This window comes from Arvicanthis niloticus, chromosome 22, assembly GCF_011762505.2.
Source record: "Arvicanthis niloticus isolate mArvNil1 chromosome 22, mArvNil1.pat.X, whole genome shotgun sequence".
Classification (NCBI taxonomy): Eukaryota; Metazoa; Chordata; class Mammalia; order Rodentia; family Muridae; genus Arvicanthis; species Arvicanthis niloticus.
This window is the reverse complement of record NC_133429.1, coordinates 7,035,694-7,062,889: the sequence shown is the minus strand read 5'-3', so window position 1 is coordinate 7,062,889 and position 27,196 is coordinate 7,035,694. Positions and strand designations below refer to the sequence as shown.

Here is a 27,196-nt window from a genome sequence, read left to right as displayed (position 1 = left end):
TTCAGCATGGGTAACACTCAATGAGACAGCCAACCCTAACCCTGTGGTGATTTGAATAGGTTTGGCCCCCATAGACTCATGTCTTTGAATGCTTGGCCCACAGGGAGTGGCCTTGTTGGAGGAAGTTCGTCACTGTGAGGGGATGGGCTTTAAGGTTGGCTATGCTCAAGCTCCACCCAGTGTGGAAATCAGAACCTCCTCCTGGCTGCCTGTGGAAGAGTCTCCTGTTGCAGCCTGAGATCAAGATGTAGAACTCTTGGCTCCTCCAGCACCATGTCTGCCTGGACCCTGCTGTGCTTCATGCAGCAGGGATGATAATGGACTGAACTTCTGAAACTGTAAGCCAGCCCTAAGTAAATATTTGCCTTTTTAAGAGTTGTCTTGCCGGGTGGTGGTGGCCCACGCCTTTAATCCCAGCACTTGGGAGGCAGAGGCAGGTGGATGGATTTCTGAGTTCGAGGCCAGCCTGGTCTACAGAGTGAGTTCCAGGACAGCCAAAGCTATACAGAGAAACCCTGTCTCAAAAAAACAAAACAACCCCCCCCCCAAAAAAAAAAGAGTTGTCTTGGTCACAGTGTCTCTTCACAGCCTGAAACCCTAACTAGGACAGCACCATTGTCTACTGCAGAAGTGTCTGTTCTGAAAAGGAAGAGTCGTCATGACATCCTACAGTGCTGACTGTAAACTCTGGGTCCAAATGAACCCTTTCTTCATGACACTGCTGTTGTCAGATATTCTATCACAGCATCAGAATCCCATTGACAAGTTATTTGAAGAGATTACCACAGCCACCTCAACCTTCACCAACCACCACCCTGATAAAACAGTAGCCATCCACACTAAGTCAAGATTCCCACCAACAAAGAATTAGCACATGTCAAGGCTCTGGTGATTCGTGGTGATTATCTTATTTGCTTAAAACGTAAGGCACCGTATGATTACACACATAACTTGTGTGGACACTGAAGACCCAGTAATTCTTTATTAGTTTATTTATTTTTATTTTATATGAATTTTTGCCCACATGTATAACATAAACAAGGTACATACCTGGTGTACAAAGAAGTCAGAAGAGGGTGTTGGAATCCTGAAACTGTAGTTACGGATGGTTGTGAACCCCAATATGGGTGCTGGGAATTTAACCCAAGTCCTCAGCAAGAACAACAACTGCTCTAAACCACTTGTACCAGACCCTCAAACCAAGTAACTCTTGATTTAGTGTGATAGGCTCTTTATTGCTTTTGTCTGTAACCTCTGAGGTATGCCCGTGTGATCCCTGCATGTGAGAGGAAGGGCAGAACAGTATAGAAGTCCACAAATGGAGCAGATATGGCACAAGGGTTCAGAGACAAATGAAGTTCCCCCAAATGGGCTAAGCCTTGAGCTGGCCTTGAAAGTGTGTCTACTACTCAAACATTTATTTTTTTTCAATATGTAATTTTTTTGAAGATTTACTTATTTATTTTATGTATATGAGTACAGAGTAGCTGTCTTCAGACACACAAGAAGAGGGCATCAGATCCTATTACAGGTGGTTGTGAGCCACCATGTGGTTGTTGGGAATTGAATTCAGGACCTCTGGCAGAGCAGTCAGTGCTCTAACCTCTGAGCCATCTCTCCAACCCTCTATTAATATGTAATTCTTTATATGTACAATTTTACATAAATTTTTTATCTAATTTTTTTTTATTGAGAAAATAAAGATGAAAGGGGACTTTGGCTCTAAAATCAGAAAGATGAGGGTCCCGATCTTGACTCCTCTCTATGTATCAACTGTGTGACTTTGGGCAGGTGACTTAAGCTCTCTGAGTATCAATGTCATAGGGGTAAATCAGAGATAATGGAAGTATGCTTCTTAAAGGGTTCCAGGAATTTCAACTAAAATGATTTGTGAAAGTGTCTACCACAAGCCTGGTATAGAGAAATGCTTAATAAATCATATCTGTTTTTATTTAAGTTTATTGACTGCAACTTGGAAAATACAGAGAAAAGCAGAAGTTAAAACCCATAACAGCTTTAAAACCACACAGAGCAAACCTCTGTGGGCATTTGGCTCCTTTCCAGTTCCTGGACAAGGTGTGGCTTAGTTTGCTTTGGCCTTTTTGTACTGTCCAACATTTTAAATATAAAATTAAAATCTAATGCTTCATTTCATTTTATTCACTTAGCGATTCACTGGGGGGAGGGGCAGGAGCACATGTGCTAGGGTGTACGCGTGGCAGCTGGGGGACAGCTGTCAGGAGTTGTCAGTTCTCTTTCTCCTGCCTTGTCAGTCCTGGGATAGAATTGAGATTATCAGGCTCGGTGGTGAGCGCCTTTATCTGCTGAGCCATCTTGCAGGCCCCTAAGTCTAAGTTTCTGGTTGGGGTAACGTAGGCGGGTTTCCTCTTATGACCACTGCAGTGTATTAAATCCACTTGCTGACTTAAATTAAATCCACTCTTTCCCGTCATCCGTCATCCCTTCTTGTTAGACTCTTGTAGGAGTTCTAGTTGTTTGTTGCTATTCTGAACAGCTCAGCAGTAAACAGGTCTGTTCCCAAACCTTTTAGTTTTTATTTTTCTTTAGAAATGAAAGCATGGATGTTGTCAGTATGAATAGTCCTCGTGCTCCTGATTGGTCCTAAAAATAATTTCCAAGACAGCTGAAGAGACCTCCTCCCCCAAAGAGAAGGAAGAAAAGAGAAGGGATCGAGCAGAGGTCTGGGCACGCATGGGTCCGGAGTCACAGGGCAGGAAGCAAGTTGGCGATGTTGTCTTTCTTCCTGCCCAGCTTCAGATGCAGCCCAAGAGAGGAGCTAGCCGGGAACACGAACATCTGCAAAAAAACCTGGGCACTTCTTTTTCTCTTTCTTCTCCCACGTTCAGGCTTCCTCTTTGCCTCTGCCTGAACTTCTGGATGGGGTCAGAGGCAAGTGCGCCTTCTGCTGAGCTCTGTCTCATACAGTGTAGACAGACAGACAGACAGACAGACAGACAGACACACACACACACACACACACACACACACACACACACACACACGACTGCCTTTCCCTGCTGAAAGGCCCCCAGACAGAGCTATGCGGGGGAGGCTGCCCCACAGTGTCTAGTTCCAAATAGGCCGCAGAATTTTGTTAGGAAAGTGGGGCTGAAACCCTTTAATCTCAAAGTTCCCTCAAGGAGGCTCTCTTCGTTTATAAACTGGTGCAGTGTGAAAGTCACCATGAGATTCGGGTGGGCTGAGCACTGATGGCGGCCAGATGCTCAGTTCTCGGGATTGTCACGGACAAAAACCCAGGCCAGGATTCCTTCAGCAAAGTTGGGGGATGTTTAACAACTGCTTTATGTCATACCAACTGACTATTCAGAAAGAAAGGAAGAAAGGAAGAAAGGAAGAAAAGAAAGACAGAGAGAGAGAGGAAGAAGGAAAGAAGGAAGGAAGGAAGAGAGAGAGAGAGAGAGGAAAGCAAACATCTGATTTACAGTATTTTCAGATTCCTATTTTAGGTTTCAACAGGGCTGATTTCAGAGGCAGCAGAGTGTTTACACAGTTCCTGACCAAAGGTTAGTCACGGGCCCTTGTAAAGCAGAGAAGGCCCACCCTAGCCAAGTGAAGGCAGCAAACCAAAGGCTGACTCTTTCACTTTGTCATGGTGTGGGGAGGAGGATGCAGAAACGACCACACTGAGGTTGAAAACCCAGGAAAGCAGAGCCTGTAGACTTCTCTCTGCAAACCAACCAACCCCTCGTTGCCATGGATCCACTTTCTACAAGTCCAGACATGGCAGCTTTTGGAGTTGCCGCCACACTGAGTCATAGCTAGAGACAAAGAAGCCACAGCCCTGGCTTGACACATCCCTGGAAAGGTTAACTAGTCCTCCTTTTGTCACAGGCTGAGGACTAAAGGCTGCCCTGTGGTGGTAACAAAGTCAGCACTTCCCTTTGTTAGCCTTTGGACACTATGACAAAGCACGGGAGACCTGATTTGGAGGAGCAAAGTCAAGGTCGGCTAGTCCCATTGCTTTTAGGTGTGGGATGATGCTACACATCGTGCCGCCTGGACCACAAGGCAGAGGATGCTGCTGCAACTGTGGTAGCTAGGAAACAGTAAGATAGAGGGAAGACAGGAGGAAAGGATGTTCTTCAAGAGCATGCTCTCTGCGACCTCCTTCTCCAAGTAGTCTACACCTCCCAGCTTCTAACGCCTCCCACTAGTGCTGGTAAATGACGAGTGTATCCTTGCTACCCACTGAGTAGTTCAGAGCCCTCATGGCTGGCTCACCTCTCAACAGTGTCACAAGCTAAGGTCTGCTCCTTCAATACTGGAACCTTTCAGAGAGCACACGTAGTGACCATCTTAACATCACCAAAACTTCGCTCTCATTTCTTCTTGTCTCCAGAGTGCTTGAACCAAAGACGGCATGGAGGTGTTTTGCAGGGTTGTAGCTCTTGAGTGGGTGTGGGTCCTGTTGGGCTGAGTTGTGGATCCTGTGAATCTGCTGCCCCAAGCAGTTGGAACCGTAGCTCCAGGGAGCAGAAGCGCTGGAATTTGACTGAGTTCACTCCACGCAGTGCCAGGCTGGTCTGAGAAGCTGCGGGGCTCGGCTCAGGCATGGAGAGGTCTCAACCTGAAGTCCTGTGGGGGCAGAGCTCCTGAGTGGGGGGTCTCTGGGCCAAAGCGGCTAGATGGGGAGACTGGTGGTCTCAGCCCTTGGGCAACCAGACGCCGCTGGGAGCCCCGAAGAACTGAGATGGAGTGGTCATACGACCGGCCCTCAGGCAAGAGGGAGAGAAGCTCTGGCAGAGCCCCAAGGATAGGAGACTCTTGGTTATGGCACTCGCTTGGCTGGGTCGGCTAGCTTGCTTGAGTTGGCAGCCTCCATGGTGGGAAAGGCCTTCTCTACAGTTCCCCATGGTGGGGGCCCCAAAGACACTAGGAAGTTAAATAGGAAGGGAGGAGGGTCTGGGGAGGAATGCTTAATTGGCTATGCCCTCTGGCCTTTAGGTATCTCATTAATATGGATATCTCTTGAGGCTCTGTGGCCTGTAGTCATGCCCTCTACCTGTGGTAGGTGGCACAAACTTCTCTTTGGAAGGGGCTGTAGGGGCATTGCCCTACATGACTGAAAGGTGCAGATCAATGGAGGTCTTTGGCTTCGTGTCAGAAGCCTGGAGTCCGGGAGCAAGGCTGAACACCTACCGTCCCATTAAGGTCTGGAGTTCGAGGCCTGTGCTCGACCAGGAACCAAGCTATCCTTTCATAGTCCCACAGCGTTTCCTGTTACAAAGATAGGCATTGTATTTTCTTAGGATTTTTCTTTACCCTCAGCTAGTTCTGTAGGCAAAAATAATAAGTGTTTCATTGAGTGCTTCCATTTTTATATCATAAGTAGGTTGCTGATACTCTATGTGTTGAATAATCATATCTTTTCTTTTGTGAATTATGTTCATGACTTTAGCTCACTCTGGAATTTTAAGTTAGACTTTAATTTCTTCAATAAAAATATACTCATCTGCATTATTTAGGTCAAGCATCTGTAGACAAAAAAATTAAGAGAGCAAACAAACTAGGGCGGCTTCTACCTTCAGAACTCCCTTTTATTAAAGAAAGATTTATTTAGTTTCAATTGTGTCTATGCATGGTTGTTCATCTGTGTGTGGGTGTGTGCATGTGAGTGTAAGTACCCAAGGAGACCAGAAGAGGGCATCAGATCTCCTTAAGCTAGAGTTGCAGGCTTTTGTGAGCCACCCAGTGTGGGTGCTGGAAACCAAACTCCAGTCCTTGGCAAGAACAGGAAGTACTCGTAGCCACTGAGCCATCTCCATAACCACCAGAAAACCTTTTACCGGAACAGATTAGCGGCATGTCATGCTAACAAATATTTTCCGTCTGTGCTATCATATTTAAAAATTTCCAAGATGCTTTTCACCATTTATTAAAAACTGTAACCTTACATTTTACATAGCTGAATCTGCGCTGCTTTGCCGTTTTGACAAGGTAATTTCATTAATGCTTACATATTTCAGTTTCACACAAAATTTTAGAAGATGACTCATTTTATTTATTTCTGGTTTTCCTAGGTATAAAACTTTTATACACTTTACTATCCAATTCATTTTTATTTAGTATGTGTGGGGTAAGCCAAGGATTGTAGCTGGCAATTTTATCAAGCATTCAATACCACCTAAAGTCTTTCCTCCTCCCCTACTCCATAGACATGCCAATAGGCACAATTTTGGTCTGTAGGCTAGTGAGGTAGAGCTTGTCTGGGCACTGTGTATCTTAGGAAATTTGGTGTAGGAAACGGTGTGGATTGGTTTTCATCTGGAACAAAGGGAAGGTTAAATTTTTTTTTGTCAGTGGGTGGTAGTGGTGCATACCATTGATCCCAGCACTCAGGAGGCAGAGGCAGGTGGATCTCTGAGTTCAAGACCACCCAGGTCTACAGAGTGAGTTCCAGGATAGCCAGGGCTACACAGGGAAACCCTGGCTTGGAAAAAAAAAGTTAAAAAAAAACCAATAAAAACAAAACAAAACAAAAAATATCATCTTGGTTTATGTGTATAGGCATTTTGACTGTGTGTGTCTGTGCTCCATATGTGTGTACTGCATCTTCAGAGGCAGGAGAGCTCATCACACTCCCTGGAACTGGAGTTGCAGACAGTTCTGAGCTGCCATGTGGGTATGGAGAATCAAACCCAGCATCCCTGGGAGAGCTGTCAGTGCTTTTTAAACATCTCTCTAGTTCCAACATTAGTTTGTTTGTTTGTCTGTTTTTTACTTTGTAGTACCAGAGATTGAATTCAGGGCCTTCTGTTTGCTAGTTAAAATTCTCTATCTATTGTTGTGCTATGTCCTTAACTATTTTAAATTTTGAGACAGGGTCTTCCTGTTGCAAGGCTAACTTTGGACTGGCTCTGTAACCTATGTGGACCTCGAACTTGCAATCCTGTTTCAACTTTTCAAGGAACTGATATTTTGGTAATTCTTAACCAAGGATTGACATTTAAGAGACACTTAATACCCGGGGACCTACCATTCACAGGTCTGGCATTGTGGTTGTCAGACCACAATAGGGCATGTACTACTTTGTTCTTGTTTACTGATACAGAGAATTATGGGAGAAAAAGCTGGATAAACCTGTAGGCAGAGGGTTGCAAGAGGGGTTGGGTTTATTGCTGAACTTAGGGACAGACTTAGGAGGCACACAGCCTGCCCTCCATGGGAGGGAAGGGACACTTAGGACCATTAGAGAGAGCATGAGGATTGCAGGCAAAGAGCCCTCCAGCTTGGCACAAAGTTCACACCTCAAAGTCCCATTGTTAGCTGCTGCTGGGCTGGTCCTCTCTGAGTCTTTCTGTCAATCTCCTTGTTACCACTAACATTTTATTTCCCTAGCAGGCGTGTGATGAGTCAGAGGGAACTGCAAAGATGAAACACCTGGCTAAGCTCTTGACAGCTGTATGCATTCTGTCCTCTTCCTCTCTGCTAAACCTTTGACCCTTGCTAGACTGGCCTGGCTACTAACTTCCGGATGAAGAGATGTGAGGTATTTCCAGAGAAGACATTATGTTAACACATATTCAGATGAGCAAGAGAAGGTGTGTTTTAGGAGACCTGTAGTTCTAGAGGCTTCAGATACCTTTGGAGAGGCTCTTTCTTTTTAGAAGATACACTTCTGCCTCAGAGAAACAGAGAAGTCAGAGCTCCACACAGGCCTCAGCTTCACAGCTGCAGAGCATCCTAACCCTTTGACTTCAGAGCTCCACGGATTCATACTTGGCTGAAGCTGAACCTGGCTCTGTGACAGGGCACCTTAGTTCAGTCACAAACATAATCTCAGCCCCGGGCAGCTTGGCCTGTGAACCAAGGTCAGCTGTTATGAAAGCAACACAGCTCAAGTCATCCTGACAGAGGAGAGTTCCTCACTTAAGACTGCAGAATCAAGACTCTCATTTCTGAAGGATGGAGAAAACACCTTCTCCCGGGATCCACCAGCCTTCACTTTATGGCATTGATATTCATTCTGTACTTTGACAAATATTTATTGACATCTCTTCTGTTTGGTAAGTACTTGAGAACTCATCTCTTCAATAAATCATTATTTAAAAATGGCTTTCCTGCTACCTAATATTCTAAGTTAACACCAAATACTGATGCTGAGATTAATAGCAGACCAGAGTTCCTCGGAGATCATCCCTCCAAAAGGCAGTGTGGCTGACAGAGAGGGATAGGGACCCGGAAATCACACACATGTGGTCCTTGACTCCTGATTGGATCCAGCTGTGGATCCCAACCTGCTTTTCCTCTAATCTTTCTGTTGGGTAGAGACAGATGCTGGTGAGGTGCCAGAAATGAGGGAGAGGAAAGAGGGAGGGGGGAGAGGAAGGCAGAGAGGAGGGAAGACAGGAAGGGGAGGTCTTTTAGGAAAGTAGGAGGACAGCATTGGGACAGTAGGAGAAGCATCCTCCTCCTGCCTGTCACTCCGGTCACACTTTAAAGCCTAGGCTTTAGATGAGGACTAAGATATCCCTGGATGCTTGTGGGTGGGCGTGAGCTACAGGGGATGTCTGAGAACCCCTGTCAATGGAGTTCCTGTCCAATACTCCTTCCCTGGGCATCAAAGAAATAGGTCAAAAGATGAAGGATATTTTATGCTCTTGAAGCAAGCATAAGGGGATCTAGCTGGGCTTGTTGAAGAGGCTTAAGTTAAATAGTCACACGGACTCCTCACTGTGAGGAAAGAGCAAGGTTTATCCCAAGTCACCAAGTCCTCAAGAGACTTGAAGATGGCATTAAGTGACTCTCCATCTCTTCTATGGGGACAGGTCCCCAAGTTACTATAATGCACATTAAAGTTGAGAGTTTTGGGGAGTCCATTTCCTTGCCTTGTCAATCACTTTCTGTGCAGGAACCTTCTGGAAGGCAGATCCAAGTTTCAGACAGCAGACTTCTCTTCCTGCTGCCAGCCCATCAGAGCCGACATGGAAGCCAGACCCAAGGCTCAGACGGCTGCTAGCCTCGGGCCTGTAAAGGGATTAGAAGCCTCAATCCTACAGTCCCTCTACTTGTCTGAGAGAATAGAAACTCAGCGAAGGAGTCCTCACCCCACATACATACAGTTCTGGCATTAAGACCTAAGGATCTTTAGAACAAAAGACCCAGGTAGGGACACAGAAGTCTTCGGGGCAGCAGAACTTCAAGACAACAGGCATGGGTGGTTAGGGATGGTGGCCTCAGCCAGTGAGATCCAGTTCCCCAGGTTTCTGAGCAATCCTTAATACCAAGTACTAATGTGGGAACTGTGCTGTGTTGCTGGTAGAGAGACGGTGGCCATAATTCATAAAGACAATGTTGATGACGTGCTGAGTAGCTGTGTGCCAGGCCTGGCTCCCTTCTAGTTGATAAACAGTAAATATTTATGAAATGAATTGCTCACACAGACTGGCTAGACTGGTCTCTTTTTGGTTTCCTGGATACACCACATGATCTCTGCATTTGTTCCTATCTACCCAGAAGCCCCTGTTCCCTGATAAGTTTTTTGACTGAGCCTCATACTTCTTCCTTTTGTTTTCTTTTTCTTAGACATCACCTTCTCCATGTGCTCTCTCTGACACAGAGAGACCACATACCCGTACCCATCAGTCTGCCCTTTTCACTGTTCATGTCCCAACTAGCACTTGGTGCTGCCTGGGACCCCTTATTCGATGGCTGTTCTATTGCCTAGGCTCAGTTGCTAGCCCAAGAACACCAGAAGCCAGGGACTTCGGACTGTTTTGTTTACTCCTGTAATCCCCTCTCCTGGGTCAGACAATCAGATGTGCTCAGTCTCTATAGGAATTGAATGGAAGAAATGCTTCCTCAGTATGTGAGATATGTACCCAGTGATAAGCAGCAAGATAGTTCAGCAAACGTGGAGCCCCAGAGGGCTGAGCTGGGGGGGAGAGATAAGATAACAGAGTAACTCACTGTAAGACACATTATCCTGAAACAAAGTATGCTGGCCACTTCACAAATACTTCACTAAGACTCCACGCCCCAGGGACTGTGAATCCCAGTGTAGGGAGGCTCCATCACAACACACACACACACACACACACACACACACACACACACACAAATATATTTAGGTAGTTTCTGAATTCTAGAGGCCTGGACTTACTTGATTGGCACTATATAACATAACTGTGTGTGTGTGTGTGTGTGTGTGTGTGTGTGTGTGTGTGTGTGTGTAAACATTACAATGGGCTTTTTTGTTGGTTTTTGTTTTTGAGATGGGGTTTGTCTGTGTAGCCTTGGCTGTTCTGGAACTTTTTGTAGACCAGGCTAGCCCCAAACTCACAGAGATAATGTGTGTGTCCCTACTGCCCAGCCACAATGGGTCTTTTAATATTTATGATGTTTCACAGGTCCTGGGAGATAGTCATGCAACTTTACAAATGAAGAAAACTGAGGCTTAGAGAAGTTTGACAACTAACCAGAACCACACACACACACACACACACACACACACACACACACAGTGTCCTCCAGACAGGATCAGACAGACCCAGACACACTTACCACTTTTGCTCAGGCCCACGTGGTCGGGGGACCCACCTGGGGAAAGAGAAGGGCATTCTGGGACCACATTTTCCCAGAGAAGGAAACAGTGGGACTTCCAGGCTGGTGGACTGGGAAGAAGGATCTGAACAAAGGAAGAGCTTGCAGGTAGCAGGAGTCCGAGAGCTGGCAAACTCCTTAGAACCTCAGATGGCCATGGAGGCAGGATCCCCACACCCTAACCCATCCCTCTTCTATTGTGGGCTGATTACAGTGGGTACTTGAGTAAGGCAGGGCAGGATAAAAATCCTGTGTGGGGAGGATTTATAGTTAATTCTCTGCCTTAACTTCTTAGGAATCCATCCTGTCTGCTTACCTCTTCTATTCAGTTTTTGTTAAATTAAAAATACACATTTACAATGTGTTGTTTGAACCTCCTATAAATCATTGCATTTACATATAATACTCACTTCCACTAGACTTTCAAAGTCCTGACCTTCTCTTCATTTAAAGGGTGAATACCTGGCAGTGGAGGGTGTTGAAAACCATGTTAGTATTCTAGATCATCTACTGTTATATCAATCTGTCCATCAGTTGTGGGCTGAGTTATCTTCTTACATTCACACACCGAAGCCCTCTGGTATCTCCAGTACCTAAGCACCGACTGTACAAAGAGTGTTCACCATGTGTCTGCATTGGAGACTATATTTAAAGGGCTGTTTAAATGAAAATGGGGTTGTTAGAATACATCATGATTTAACCTGATTAGTGTCCTTACCAAAAGAAGAGAGAGGGACCCAAGAGACACATGTGCACAAAGCAAAGATCAGAAGAGGACACGGCAACCATCCACCAGCCAAGAAAGGGGGTCTCAGAAGAAAGCAAATCTTCTGGTGCCTTCATTTTTTATTTCTAGCCTCCAGAACCAGGAGAAAATAAATATTCATCATTCAAGACACTCTGTGATGTGTGGTTTATAGAACCTTGGGCAAACTTATATGCCACTCATCTACCCATCTATCCTTCTATCCACCCACTTATCCACCCTCTACCCACCTATTCATTCACTTACCCACCCACCCATCCATCCATCCACCCACCCATCCATCCATTTATCCATCCATCCATTCACCCACCATCCATATACCCATCTACCCATTCACCCATTCACTCATTCACCCATCCATCTATCTACCCACCTATCCATCCATACATACATACATCCATTCATCCCTCTATCTATCCTATGTTGAATGTCTCATATTCAGATGAGCCACTGTGCTAGATAGTTTTGTGTCAAGTTGACACAAGCTAAAGTCATCTGAGAGGAGGGAATTAATAAAGTATTTTATTAATTAATAAATAATAATAATTTATTTATTAATAAAGTATTAATAAATTAATAATTAATAAAGTATTTCCAAAAGACTAGGCTATAAGCAAGTTTGTAGGTCATTTTCTTAGTGATCGATGAGGAAGGGTCCAACCCATTGTGGGCAGGCTGCGTTCTATAAGAAGGCAAGCTGAGCATGCCATAGGAAAGCAGGCCAGTAAGCAGTACTCCTATATGGTCTCTGCATCAGCTCCTGCCTCCAGGTTCCTGCCCTGTTTGGGTTCCTGTCCTGACTTCTTTTGGTGATGAACAGCAAAATGGAAGTGTAAGCTAATAAATCCTTTGTTCTCCAACTTGCTTTTTGGTCTTGGTGTTTTGTCGCAGCAATAGAAGCCCCACATAAGACAGCTACTTTGCTCTGGAGATGAAAGAAGGAAGAGGCCACAGGCTCGTTCTGGAGTGGCTAGCAGTGAGTAAACAGGAATGACTGACAGGCCATGATGAGTGTGTGCGAGGGCCTACCTGGGAGCTGGAGCTGTGTGGTTCAAGGGACACTTTAATCGGGTTGGGAGTGGAGGCAAAAAAAACAACCAGCTGAATCCTGGAGAGAATGGCAAATCAGGGCAACTTTGGGGAAACAGGGTTGGCTCTACAAAGGGTAGGAAGGGGGCTAAAGGAAGATGTATGCCTCTGCCTTAGGTTTATTGGAGCTCAAGAACACTCTTACCTGTCATTGACTAACCAGCCATCATTGGCACACTCTTTCCCAATTAGACCAAAACCACATTCAGACCAAAGGACTTGTGAGCATGCACTCAATGCAATTCTTTGTAGCGATGAATAACTGCCACGATGAACAGCTGGGCTTGCTGAGAGCGATCCTGTGTGAAGGCAACCTACCTATTTGAGACACAAGGTTCAAAAGTTAACAGCAACATGATTATCCAAGCCATGTAGGAAATAAGTTGAAAGTGGAAATGTTCCATTATCTAATCCAACTGCTGGTTGACAGGGATCAGACACAAGGTCTAGCCACCAGGTATATAGTGAGTGGCTTTAAGTATTCATGGAGGCTACATGTCAGGTTAAATCAGTTGGTTTGGGATAGATGGGTGGGATAATCCATAATCCGTTCTAGGTCACAGGTCACGGCCGATGTCTCAAGGCAAGCCCAGGGGCAGTTCTGCTTCTGTGTTCTGTGCAGCTAAGGTAGATAACTCCACCTAGATCCTATCACTTGGTCTGTTGTAGTAAGCAAGGTCTCTCAGGCTTGCTCAAGGCTGGGGGAAGGGCACAGCATGGGCTAGTCACTACAACTTCCTTTCAGCCCTGTTGTGTCAGCCCTCGGCTTCTCACTGTCACAGCCATGGTGGTTAGCATGAGCAGCAGCATCTGTCCACTCCCATCAGCACCAGGGTTACCCATCCCACTCCCATCAGCACCAGGGTTACCCATCCCACTCCCATCAGCACCACAGTCACCCATCCCTCTCCCATCAGCACCAGGGTCACCCATCTCTCTCCCATCAGCACCAGGGTCACCTGCCCCACTGCCATCAGCACTCTGGCTAGTTTCCCCATCATCACATGGAAGGTCTGGGAGGTTACCCTTGCTGGCTTCCTTACCCCCTTCCCCCATTATTCCCTGTAGTTATCTATGAAAGCAAAGACCCTAGATAGATGGATTTGCATGGTGTCATATATTATCAAAGGGAAGACCCTAGATGGACTTTGCTTGTTTATTGGTTTTGAAAGCTTATTCTTTACTGGCAGTATATATAAATATGGTTGATTACTTTTAAAGATTTATTTTAAAATTTAGATTTTTTTTTCTATATATGAGTGTTTTGTATGTATGTATGTATGTGTATATGTTTGTGTATACATATATGTATGTCATATGTATGCATGTATGTATGTATGCCTGGTGCCTGAAGAGATCAGATCCCATGGTGTTACAGCTGGTTGAAAGCTGCATGTGGGGGCCAAACCTGGGTCCTCTGAAAGAGCATGCTCCTCACCACTGAGCCATATTCCAGTCCCTTAAAAGTTTTTAAAAATCATTTTAAATTTTATGTATCTCTGCGAAGGTGTCTGGACATGATTGCAGGTGCTCCCTGGGGTTAGAGGCAGTTGAATCTCCTTGGAGCTGGCGTTACAAAGTTATGAGTCACCCAACATGGGTGCCTGGAACTGAGCTCAGACCCTCTGCAAGAGCCATCTCTGCAGTCCCCAGGTTTGTATATATTGATCTTGTACCTCATGCATTCAGTTATTTAGCCCAGTGTGTCCCAGGGGAATCCCTTCGTATTAACTCGGTTTGTTGTCGTTGTTGTTACAGAGGTCAGATATCTGACGGGAAGGGTTCATTCTGGTGGATAGTTTAAGAAGTCATGATGGAACTGTGCCACATAGTATCCACAATCAGGAAGCAGAGAGACATGAATCTTGGTATTCATTGAGCTTTCTTCTTCATAAAAACATATTTATTTATTCTTTGATTATTTAATAAAAAGTGTTTTGATTTTATGCCCTCCAGCTCCCCGTAGATTCTCTCATTGAAATTTCATGTCCTTTTAAGAAACCCACTGAGTCGAATAAATGTTGCCCATATGTACATGGGTGTGGGGCCATCCCGACCCTGGGAAACATCCCCAACCAGCTACCAACTGCCAATAGTTCCTTATTAAGTGGCTTAGAAAGCACCTCCCCATCTATGCCCGTATTTGGGCTAGCTTGATCTTGTGCAGGTAACCATAGCTGCTATGAGTTCATGAGTGCAGAGGCATGTCCTATAAATAACATTTTTACCGCACACTCCCCATTCATTGGCTCTTACAGAGAGGGATTTTAGTAGTGTGATAATCATGTTATTGAGCACCTACTATATGCCAGGCATCGTTCTAGGCACTGGGGATAGACAAATGAGTGAAGCAACATTTTTACTCATGGAGCTCAGAGCTTAAATTTGTGAGAAGAAACAGATAAGAAAAAGATGCGAGAGAGAGAGACAGAGACAGACAGACAGACACACACACACACACACACACAGAGAGAGAGAGAGAGAGAGAGAGAGAGAGAGAGAGAGAGAGAAAGAGGAGTTCATACAGAACAAACAGACCTTTAAAATAAAACAGTCTGGGCTGGAGAGATAGCTCAGAGGCTAAGAGCACTGTCTAGTCTTCCAGAGGACCTGAGTTCAATTCCTGGCACCCACATGGCAGTTTACAACTGTCTGTAATTCCAGTTTCAGAGGATCTGACACCCTCACATAGACATGCAGGCAAAACACCAACACACATGAAAATAAATGTTAAAAAAAAAAAAAAATCAAAGAAGACAATCAAGGAGATAATGTTAACTAGGCAACAAGAAGGGAACCGGGAAACAAAAAGTCTCTAGGTGGTAAGATACCTGGCATTCTGAGGATGCAGAGGCCAGTGTGGCTACATGAAGTCCTAGGAGGGGCTGGGACAGAAGTGTGACACAATGTGACTTGCACTTTAATGGAGATATGCTGACTTTCATCCTGAACAGACAATAGGACATCACATCCTTAAACAGAAAGGCCAGGTTGGGAGTTACTTCAGTTACCTAGGTGCAGCAGCTTTGACCACATTGGCAGAATAGCTCTGGGGAAGGGTGAAGTGCTGGGTACCATGTGAAGGAAACACCACAAAGGCTTGCTAATACATTGCATGGGAAGATGAGTGGGCCCAGGTCTCCGAAGGAGAATCATGATTCTGTAAAGCACTGGGGACCTGTGGCTTCGCTTCTGGGGACCATATCTCAGAACAGAGAGGAAGCAACTGACATTCCTGGGGGCTCTTTCCTCAGGCATCCTGGCTGCAATGTGGGAAACCAAAAAGACTACCGGCTTTTAGAACACAAGCTTATAATTTAGTCCATGCAGCATGAGTGTGTCTGGAGGCATCCTGGAAGAGCTGCATGTCTGGGAGAGATGTGTCTGGCTCCTCATCCATACTACACACTTTAGGGTGAAAAGAAGGAAGAAGGGATGGAGGGAACATCCCTGGGATGTGTGCTGTGTCCATACAGAAAGTCAGCCGGATGGAAATCTCTAGAAATCCCCATTTCTACAAGGTTTACTTCCATGATGGCTCCGGGCAGGTCCCTTCCTCCTATGGGTGTAACCAAACAGCTTACTTCAGAGAACACTGACTGCCTTTTAAAGTTAAACACATCATAGCCTGTGGTCTGGGAGCCACATATGGTGTGAGGAGCTCCCAGAAACGACGATGAAAGACAATCCTTGAAATCTGGACATAGGAGCTCTGTGAAGCTCTGTGGAGGTCTGCGTGTCCCCGGTGGCTCTGCAAATGGCATTAGCTACCCTTTCTTCTCAGAGCCTTGCTATGAAACCAGTGTCACATGGTATCTCTCCTGCAGTCTCCACAGTGTGGTGAACCAATTCTCATCATCTCAGTTGATAGATGAAGTCACTGAAATTCAGGGACATCATGTTCTACAGACGGTTCTAGAACTGAATGTGACCCCAAGACAGTTTATCCAAGAGTCTTGACCACTATATTATCTCCACTGGTTTTTCCCCATCTCTCTCTCTCTCTCTCTCTCTCTCTCTCTCTCTCTCTCTCTCTCTCTCTCTCTCTCTGTGTGTGTGTGTGTGTGTGTGTATGTTGTATGTACTTTCATGTTAAGCACAGAGAAGATTTCAGGTATTCTGCCTATTCTGCCTTACTGCTCTCCACCTGATCTCCTGAACAGGCGGCCACCAAGCCCCAGCAATCATCTCTGTTCTTTACCACCTTCCCCGCCCGCCCCCGCCCGGGCCTGCACTGGGGTTTCACTCTCCTGCAGCCATGCCTTCCCTCTTATGCTGGTCCTGGGAACTTGAACTTAAGTCTTCATGCTTGTGAAACAAATGCTCTTATCCATCAACTCATCTTCCTAGTCCTGGAATGGCCTTTAACATGGGTTCTGGGGACCAAATGCAGGTCCGTGTGCTTGTAAGGTAAGCATGTTATCAACTGAGCCGTTGCTCTAACCTGTCACCCACTGTTCTCCCAGTGTACCACAGGAGACAACCAGAGAAGCCTCCCATTCCCATCTCAGCCTCCACATGTAACTCCTTAAAAAAAAAAAAAATCTAAACATCACTGATGACTTTCACTAACAAATAAATGACAGTTTTCTCTAAGAACAGATTAATATCATAATAAAAAGCTTTAGAAATGTGCTTTACAGAGAAGGTGGCCCTGAAATCCGGGGGGGGGGGGGGGTGTTAAGTCCACTCCTCAAGGTCACAGAATTTGGTGGCAAAGCCATGGCTCAAAGATCAGACAGCCTGCCTGCAAGCTAGAGCTTGACTGGATTCCAGCACCCTGCCTGTCTCCTTACACAGATGACAGAGGAGAAGGTCTCCATTCACACACCAGTAATCTTAATCACACCTTGAACTGAGATGGTTTTTAAGCAAGGTAGTCCTGGACATCTTAGGACAATCATCTCCTGTCTCTCTGTCCTTCAAGCAGAGGAATCCTGTGTTTCATTGAACTAAGCAGGTTTCTGCTATAGCTCCTGCAATTCAGCCCACGGAGGGGCGTTCTCTACTGTCTAGAGTAGATGATTTCACTAGAGAACACTGGCCCAAATTTAATTTTCTCTATGTTTTCCCCAGGATAGCAGTGACTCTCCTGCTTGCTTTGTGACCTTCTTTTGTGGCCTTTTGCAATCAGCAACCATTCTTCCAAGCTCAGCTCCATATACAGCACACACCCTTCCAGTCAAGACAGGTGTCCTGGGCTTACCAGACTTCCTGCTCTCCCACTATGCAAATCCGTTCTCCAAATGATACTCATTGTCTACCCTGTGTACAGCTCAAGGTTTGCTTTTCCAAGTTTGCTTTACATTTATCGTCTCGGTTCTTAGGTGTTGGCCTTTTAAACATTAAAACGTGCACGCACGTACACACACACACACACACACACACACACACACACACACACACACACCCGGCCCTGTAAAGCAGATTCTGTGATCACGGGCACGTATGTGTCCATTCAGATTTTAAAGGTGAGCTACGAAAAAAAAATGAGAAGCAACGAGGTTGTCCTTAAGGAAGGTGCCTCTAGCAGTGGACAGACATCTCTCTGGCACACAGTGGGCTGTCAGCAAAGTTTTGCCCTTGTAAAGTTGCACGTAGAGTGTCTCCTTGCAAATACTTATCTCAAGAGGGGTATCAGGCATGTGACAGCCACAGTATGGAAGTGGTGGTATTTGAACATGGGAAAGACTTCAGTTTTGTTTCTATTTTTTTTTTCCCCTTCTAAGAAGATTGGAAGGAAGTTACAGACAGAAGAAATAGTGTCCCTACTTCTGCCAGGCACACACTAGGACTGCAGGAGCCAGGTGCAGGGGAAAAGGCCCAGATCGCTACTACCAATGAATCTGAGCTGATAGTAGGTCCTAATTTCCCTCCCAGTCCTAAGTGAAGACCCACCGCTGGCTTCAGAAGCATCAGCAGAAGGTTCAAAACACGGCTGTGTGTGACCTTGAGGCATTCTGCTGGGGCCGAGGCTCAGCCTGTGTTTCCTATTAAACGGGCAAATATAACCCCAACCTTTCAAGGCTTTTTTTGCGAGGGTTTCAGAGCCCATACAAACTGATAAGCACAGAGCCTGGCATTGTTATATCTTTTTTCACAAACGTGGAAGTGACAACCTCGACATGTGTCCCTCTAAGTGTGGGGGTGCTGGTGACTTCCCTACACTCAACCCAGAGCCTGCCAGGAACTGGAGCTGTGGAGAGACTTTATGATAGATACCCCCAAAGGAAAGAGAACCGAGGGGGTTGGGAGTGTTGCATACAGCCTACTGGCTAGGCAAAGAGGGCAGTAACTCAGTTCCCTAGGACAAGTCTTAGCTCATACCCAAAGTGCTTGGGTGCAGAGTCCTTCGAGCCTAAAAATCCTCGGGAAGAGACAAGGCCTGGCCCGGCTGCAGGGCGGCCTTAGAGGAGGGGTGTTCCCGGGAAAGCAGTGGGCAAGGAGGGCGTTCAGTCCGGGTCCTGTCCCCACCTTCCAGAGCCGAGCTTTCCGCGCCCCCTTGTGCTCCCCCTCCGCCCAGGTGGGGATCGCGCTCAGCACAGTGCTCAAGGGCACCCCCATCCCGCTGACTCCCCTCGAAGGTAGCTCGGGCCCTGGGAGGCTCGGCCATCCCAGCAGCCGCGCCCAGCCTCGCCCCGCCGGGCCCCGCCCGCCCTCCGCGGGGTCGCGGCGAAGGGAGGAGGGGCGGCGGCCGGCTTGCGTGGCAGGCGCTCGGGCTGGGCTCGGCCTCCCTTCCCGGGAGGCGGGGTCGGCGCCGCGGCGGCGGCGGCGGAGCCAGGCCCCCTCCTCCTTCCGCGGCCGGCCTCCTTTTTCGTCGCCCCACGTTCTCGGCCGCTCCGACGCCGCCGAGCCCGCGTGCCGCCCGCGCAGTCCCCGTGGGAGCCGGAGCCAGCGTCCCGGGCCGCGCGCCCCGTTCGCCCATCCCGCCGCGCAGCCGCCATGCCCTCGGCCAAACAAAGGGGCTCCAAGGGCGGCCACGGCGCCGCGAGCCCCTCGGACAAGGGCGCCCACCCGTCGGGCGGCGCGGATGACGTGGCGAAGAAGCCGCCGCAGCCGCAGCCGCCCGCGCCGCACCCGCCGCAGCACCCGCAGAACCAGGCGCACCGGGGCGGCCACCGCGGCAGGTCCTCCGCCACCGCCGCCGCGTCCTCCGCGTCCTGCTCGCGCAGGCTTGGCCGGCTGCTCAACTTTCTCTTCTACCTCTCCCTGGTGGCGGCGGCCGCCTTCTCGGGCTGGTATGTCCATCACGTCCTGGAGGAGGTCCAGCAGGTCCGGCGTGGCCACCAGGACTTCTCCCGTCAGAGGGACGAGCTGGGCCAGGGCTTGCAGGGCGTCGAGCAGAAGGTGGGTACTCTAGCTTTGGCGGGGTCGGAACTCCACTCCTGCCCTCCTTGAAGGGCCCTGGTCCTTTCCTGCCCAGGCCCTTGTGGCAAGAGCTGGGACCCCAGCTCCCTAGTCGCCAGGGCGGTCCCAGACCCACTTTGTTAATGGTCTCGGAGAAGGATGGAGCAGACTCTCAGGATGGCCAGACCATTGGGGAAGGATGGGCCAAGGGCCTGTCACAGGACATTAGCGGTGACCTGTAAGGAAGCCGGCAGGCTCTACGTAGTCCATTCTTTTTGTATTAGGAACCGCTGAGTGGGCAGAGTTGCCCCAAAAGGAGGCTGGAAGGGAAATCAGCGCATCCCTGGAAGCCTCTGGTCAAGACTTCACCTTGGCTGTGCCAGTTAGGAGTCATCTGAGCCAGTTTTTAATAGACCCAGAGCTTTGGGGGGAAGGAAAAGCTAGTGAGCTTAGTCATTTGCTAAGTTCAGATGAAATGGTGTCTATCTTTAGGTCCCTTGTCCTTAACTGGACCAACGAGCCCATGTGGGCCTTTGAAGTAGTCTGCTCCAGCTTTAGGGGAAACACAAGGCCAAAGGTATTAGGTCACATGTACGTGGTGTGAAGACAGTGTATTTTATTTTCTAACCCGAAGAGTTAACTAGAAGGAGGAAAAGAGGGCTGACGGATTTGATTCCATTTTCCAGACCAGAATATTGAGGTTTAGAGACACAAAGTGAGTTGACACAGATCGCAGCTGGCTTGAGTTGCAGATTGTATAAGAAAGTCTGGGCCATTCATGATGACGGAACGCAGCTCTCAAGGCAAACGGCTCAGTTTCCACCCTTCCATCCGAAATGTCGCCCCCTTACCTCCCGTGCCTTCTCCATCATCCACCCACATCCTTGCTCAATGAAACTCAGTTGCTGGACGGAAACAAAAAATCCCGCCACTTCTGAGACCGGAACCACGGCCTCCTTTTCCCAGCATGCCACTTGCCCTGCCAAGTCTCTACTTTTTGTTGAGTGTGCAGCACTAGGAATTTCCTCTCAAGGCTGGGAGAGCAACTGAAGTGAGTCAGCCTGTGAAGTGGTGTAGGCCAAGGGAGGTGACTTATCTGGGAGAATTAAGTAGGCGATTCTGCTCTGCCTGCTGAATGTCAGACCATCCTGAGAGCATAGACACCCTGCCGGAGGCTAATCTCCAGCCCGGTTCCTCTTTTCCAGCCACTCACATGCTAATCAGTCATAATATTTATTGAAGTCTAATAGTTGTATGGCTGTGTGTGGGCCCTGTGGAGACTATGGAGGAGAAAAAGGCACAAGTCAAGCTTGTGAAGCACCCTAAGTAGGTATCAGGGGTGGGTAACTTAGGCACACTTTGGGAAGAAAGGGCTTGTGCAATTTCCCAGGGCTAGCTAGCCTTTAGAACTATCAGGAGAAGGAATGTCCCCATACAGGCAAGGGGACAATCTCGAACATGCCTGAAGGACAGAAGGTACCCAGCCTTCCAGTGACAGAATGACATGCAGGAACTACAGGGGAAGTTGGAATCTGAGGCCCAAAGTGGATGGATCCAGGTTGAAGAGCTTGGGTGTTATTTCCTATGTTGCCTTTCGGTCTCTCTCTTGGTTTTACCCATCCCTGACACAGCTGCATGCAAATCACTTTCCTCTTTGAGCCTGTTTCTCATTCTCCAGGCTAGAGGAAGGTACCGTCAAGATGAGTAAGAATTGGGGTTGAGGGCATTGGGGGTAGACGGGGATAGCCCAGTCGGTAAAGTACTTCCTATGACAACATTAGAACACGAGTTCAAATTTCTCAAGCTTGTGTAAAAGCTGGGCCTGGTAGTCCGCACTTGAAACCCCAGTGTTGGGGAGGCACAGACAGGAGCTATCTCTGGAGTTTGCTAGTCAGCTGGTCTAGCCAAATTGGCATGCTCCAGCTCCAGTAAGAGACCTTGTGTCAAACAAACAAGCGTGGAGAGCAGTCAGTGTCTGGCTTTCGAGAGTATGTGTGTGACAGCCATTGACTGTCAGCCATTAGTAGGAGCATCGGCCTGTCCACTGTTACCCCAGCAAGGCTCCAGGAAGGCAGAGACGGAGTTGCAGCCATTACTCCATCGCTGGCGTTCACGTACCACACAGCAGACATCCCCCACATACCAGAAGGACAGACATCCATCCAGTGCATATTCGTTGTCATGAGCTCTTTGTACATGAAGATGGACAACCTCCGCTGCCCTCAGAAGGGGAGACTCTGGGTTCCTTTGGGGTTGGTGATAGTTTCTGATCTGATTTACTCCCTAGCCATTTGTAAAGAGCCTGCCTGGGACTAAACAGGAGCCTGGCCTGGCCAGGCGTTATCAGCACTGCTCTGAATTCCTTCATTCTTCAGTCCATTGAGAAAACGCTGGCAGTAGCCTGCCGTGTCGCAGGTGCTGGGCTCACCCTCATGCTTCTATTTTAAGTGCTGTTCTTAGAACAGGAAGGCATTGTGATTTACTAACCCAGTTTTAGAGGTCGCCTCTCCCTAGTGCCCTCTCAGCGGATTCTTTTATGGCTTAGGTTGTATTTGGCTGGGGAGGGAAATTGTCTACTTTCGGGAGGCCTTGAGAACCCCATTCTAATCTAACCTGGGACTTGGGAAGTGAATATGATTTTAAGTTCCCAGAGCATTTGGTGGTCGTGCGCTGCAGTCAGGGTATCCTGTCTGCATCCCCGCTCTCAGTTTCTCCTTTGGCATTGAGTGGAAGATGCTGCTAAGAATCCCGGTCCTCTGAGGACCTTAGGACGAGGCTCAGTGCTGATGAAGGCGGTAGCTGCTGTGTGCTGAGTGGCCATTGAGAGTTAGGCACAGTTAAGCACTATATTTGTTTAGACTCATTCAGTTCTCACGGTGATGGTGACTATCAGTGAGTCAGGCACTATTTTTGTCACACCTTGTAGCTGAGGAAACCAAGACACAGACAGTATGTAACTCGTCCTGGACCAAACAGCAGTGGAGCATTGAGCTAAGATTTGACTACCAAGTCTGGCATCAGAGCCTTGTTGTTTAATCTGTTGTTTTCTTGGTTTGTTTGTTTGTTTGTTTTCTTGAAGATAGTCTTCTGTGTTGCCCAGGCTAGCCTCAGACTCACTGTGTAGCCTCAAATGACCTTGAACTTCTGATCTTTCTACTTCTCCCTCCTGAGTGCTGAGGTTACAGGAATATGCCACCAGCCCCGATTTATTAAGTGCTTAGGGCTCGAACCTGGGATCTTGTGAATGCCAGGCAAGAAGCCTATTTCATACTCTTGTTCTGTTTTTAAATGGAGAGCCCCCCCCCAAAGATTTATTTTTATTTTACGTATTTGGGTGTTGTGCCTGCATGTATGTATTATACATACTTGGTACCTGAGGAAGCCAAAGGAGGACCGCAGACCCTAAGGAACGGCGTCACAGACCTTGTGAACAGCCATGTGATTCCTGGGACTTCTGGAAGAGCAGTCATCTCTCTTAACCACCTCAGCATCTCTCCACCCCCTGAAAACTCTTAAACTTAGTTTAATCTAGAATGGCTGTCTTCCTCCCTTTTTGAAATATGTTTAATTGTTGACTGTTAATGACATCATTTATCCCACAGAGCGCTCCACACTGGCTTTAGCTGGTAATAACCTCATGGTGTCATAGCGGGTCTCTCTTACATATTCCAGAATTAGGTAGTTGAAGCTAGGGACTTACAGGATGAAGGCTACACTGCTGGGATTCCTACACTTTTTTTTCTTAATTTTGTTGTTGTTATTATTATTATTTGGTCATCAGATGTTACAGGTGTCATATCCAGACAAGGCCTAGGTTCCTGATCAACAGGGCCTCTGGGTCAGTGTGTCAGCCCAGCTCGATGGAGCTGCTGTGCTGAGCCTCTTTAAGAGTGGCGTTTATGCCGAATGAATGGGTAGCAGCAAAGAAAGTCACAGTGTGTTCTCAAAGGCCATAGTGTCCCAAGAAGTCACCTGGCCCACTGCTGGAGGACACTGAAGTCCAGGAGGGACAGTGGCTTGCAGAGACCACACACCTGGAAGTGACAGATACAGACCTCCACTTGCTTCCTGAGCTTTGTGCGCAGTGTCTCCATGTGTCTCAGGCTCTTCCCTAAGGAAGTTTGTGATGCTCGGCTGCAAGCACTAGAAAGCCAGACCAAAATAGCAGAGGGAGGGAGGGAGGGAGGGAGGGAGGGAGGGAGGGAGGGAGGGAGGGAGGGACTCTGATTGGCCCAACAGTTCAAGAGTAGACTCCCTCAGATGCAGCTGTATTCAAGGATTGCGTTTCATCTTCAGAATGTGATCTTGCCTGTCTCAGCTCTGTCTCCCTGTGTGCTGTCTTGGTTGATGAATGAGTGTTGGTCATATGCTGGTCTGAGCAGCTCCAGGTCTCCTTCACCCTGTAGTCAGCAATCTCAGTGGGAAAAGGTGTTGGCCACCCCGCCAGCCTGCCTGGCACTTGTCCATTCATGGCTCGTGGCTTTGGCTGAGAGATGAGGGTCAACAAATGCAGACGGACCATGCTGACTAGCTGGGTGTGGGCAATGAGCTGACTCTGGAGTACCTGGAGGGGCCCTGCAGTTGGTGGTCGCAAGCACCACATGACTACCTTTGGAAGGAGAGTGCTGATCTGAAGGGTCCTGGGACAGACAATGCAGAAAGTAGCATAAACAAACACAGCTGTTTGTTCTCAGTGGCTAACATCTGGATTTTGGCCGTAGGTACAATCTCTGCAAGCCACATTTGGGACCTTCGAGTCCATCCTGAGAAGCTCCCAGCATAAACAGGATCTCACAGAGAAAGCCGTGAAGGAAGGGGAGAGTGAGATCACCCGCATCAGCGAAGTTCTACAGAAGTTGCAGAATGAGATTCTCAAAGATCTGTCGGACGGGATCCATGTGGTGAAGGATGCCCGAGAGCGGGACTTCACGTCTCTGGAGAACACGGTGGAGGAGCGCCTGACAGAGCTCACTAAGTCCATCAATGACAACATCGCCATCTTCACTGACGTTCAGAAGAGGAGCCAGAAGGAGATCAACGAGGTCAAGATGAAGGTCGCCTCCTTGGAAGACTCTAAGGGGGATCGCAGTCAGGACATGAAAGTTCTGAAGGAAGCCGTGAAGGAGGTCCAGGCCTCCATGAAGTCTAAGGAGAAGGACATTGAGGCCCTGAAGAGCTCCCTTCAGACCATGGAGTCCGATGTCTACACAGAGGTCCGGGAGCTGGTGAGCCTCAAGCAGGAGCAACAGGCATTTAAGCAGGCGGCCGACTCAGAGCGCCTGGCTCTGCAGGCCCTCACAGAGAAGCTTCTGCAGTCCGAGGAGTCCTCCTCTCGCCTTCCAGAGGACATCCGCAGACTGGAGGAAGAGCTGCAGCAGCTGAAGGCGGGGGCCCCTGGGTCAGAAGAGGCCGTCGTCTTCAAAGACTCTCAAGCCTTAGATGAGCTGCAGCAGCAGGTGGAGGGCCTAGGGGCCAGGCTCCAGTATGTAGAAGACGGAGTCTACTCTATGCAGGTGGCTTCTGCACGACACACTGAGAGCCTAGAGTCGCTCCTGTCCAAGAGCCAGGAGTATGAGCAACGCCTGGCTATGCTACAGGAGCACGTGGAAAGCCGGGCCTCCTCATCTGACCTGGCCAGCACAGTCAGGAGCCTGGGGGAGACCCAGCTGACGATGTCCAGCGACTTGAAGGAGCTGAGGCAAAGCCTGGGTGAGCTACCCGGTACCGTGGAGTCATTGCAGGAACAAGTGCACTCACTACTCAGCTCGGACCAAGCCCAGGCCACGGGCTTGCCTCCTCAGGACTTCCTGGACAGACTCTCCTCTCTAGACAACCTGAAATCCTCAGTGAGCCAAGTGGAGTCAGACTTGAAGATGCTCAGGACTGCCGTGGACAGTCTGGTTGCCTACTCCGTCAAAATCGAAACAAACGAGAATAACTTAGAGTCAGCCAAGGGCCTGCTGGACGACCTGCGGAGTGATCTGGATAGGTTGTTTGTCAAAGTGGAGAAGATCCATGAAAAGATCTAAATGAACTGTGCGTGTGGGCACAGTTTCTTATGACCAAAACCCAACAAAACAAAACAAAACAAAAAAACCCCATGTTTTCTCCCAGGTGCCCTACCACCACCTTCTGGCCCCTCCCCCACTCCAGGGAAAGCAGCAGACACCGCTGAACACCACCCTGGTGTTCCGTGCCCAGTTAATTTATTTGCAGTTATTACCACACACCTTTGGTTTCATAAGTCCTGTTTCTGCTTTTGATTTGGCTTCCTGAAGGCCCAGCCAGCCCTGTGCAGAAGAGGATGTATCTCCTGTTAGAAGGATGCCAGTGGCTTTTAACTGGGGATTATCAGGAAGCAGATTAACCTAAAAAAAATATATATATATATATATATATCCTGTCAGGCTGACAGATTTATAGTAAAATAGGAAAACAACAAAAGACAGGTGGGGGGGCACTTTTTTTTTCTTAATTGTCTTTAAGGAAAATTAATTTTATTGTATTTTTTTATACTCCTGGCCAGGGTTTTTATGAGCTGTCTCTTACCTGTCTTCCATTTAGAACTGATAAAAACTCCTAGAAGTCAGCTCTGAATGGGCGAAAGAGGACCCTCCCCCAACCTGCCTGAGGGTCACTTTCAGAGGCGTGGTCTCTCTCTTTATTCCCTAATCTAGTCAAAAGCTAACTATGCAAATTCAGTAGGCCCCAAAGGTGAAAACATGCACCTTGAGGCCCATTGCCCTTCTGTTCCTGGGGACCCACCTGCGTCACCAGACTAGGAGGGGATCACCAAGTCAGTTTGGAATCCTATAGGGGGTGTTCTTTGGGTTCTGATGTGAGAGCTGTATTTTCCACAAAGGATTCGGGCATCTCCCTGGGAGATGTAGACCAGGTCTTTTTGTTTTGTCACAGTATCACTGGCGAGGTCTCCTGTCACCTGGCCTGGTCCCTCAGTGAGGATCACGTGTTTCTGTAATTGTTCTCCACATACCCTTGCCCTTTGAGATGTATTGTCTTTAATGGCTGCCTTGCCCTTCCTACCTCCCCTCCTCCTACCCCCAAACAGAAAAAAAAAAAAAAAAAAAACAGAAAAGGTTGAAAAGAAAAACAATGTTTGCTAGTTTACTGTGAAATGAACTGTATGGCTTATTTACAGTATTTTTAATTCTTAATAAACACTTGAGCTTTGGTATGACCTTCAGTCAGTGGATTCTGAGAACTTAGTGATGATGGGTTCTATCAGCATAAAGTGTTCGGGATTAGAAAATTGGTAACTTTTCCATTTCACGACTTTTTTTTACAAGGCACAATTTTTTTAAAATTATTTTCTTCTCTGGGGCGAGGGGTAGTATGTGTGACGGCTGCTGAGCAGAGAGATCTAACTCAGGTTTTCAGGCTCCACTCCTG

General features: G+C 47.8%; 1 protein-coding gene and 1 long non-coding RNA gene across 3 annotated transcripts; both read left to right on the top strand.

The window, feature by feature from the left end:
* Positions 1–7,370: 7,370 nt before the first annotated feature.
* On the top strand, positions 7,371–14,480 carry LOC143435980 (uncharacterized). 2 transcript variants are annotated; one of them, XR_013106251.1, is made up of 4 exons: positions 7,371–8,048; positions 12,242–12,326; positions 13,947–14,092; positions 14,198–14,480. It is a non-coding gene; the product is annotated as an uncharacterized LOC143435980 (long non-coding RNA). The 2 variants fall into 2 exon arrangements; XR_013106250.1 differs by having other exon boundaries at positions 13,947–14,480.
* Positions 14,481–19,191: 4,711 nt separating this feature from the next.
* On the top strand, positions 19,192–26,990 carry Ckap4 (cytoskeleton associated protein 4). Its single transcript, XM_076919775.1, has 2 exons — positions 19,192–19,786; positions 24,508–26,990. The coding sequence occupies exons 1-2, from the start codon at positions 19,382–19,384 to the stop codon at positions 25,813–25,815; spliced, it is 1,713 nt and encodes a 570-aa protein (XP_076775890.1). The 5' UTR covers positions 19,192–19,381; the 3' UTR covers positions 25,816–26,990.
* The last annotated feature ends 206 nt before the right edge of the window (positions 26,991–27,196 follow it).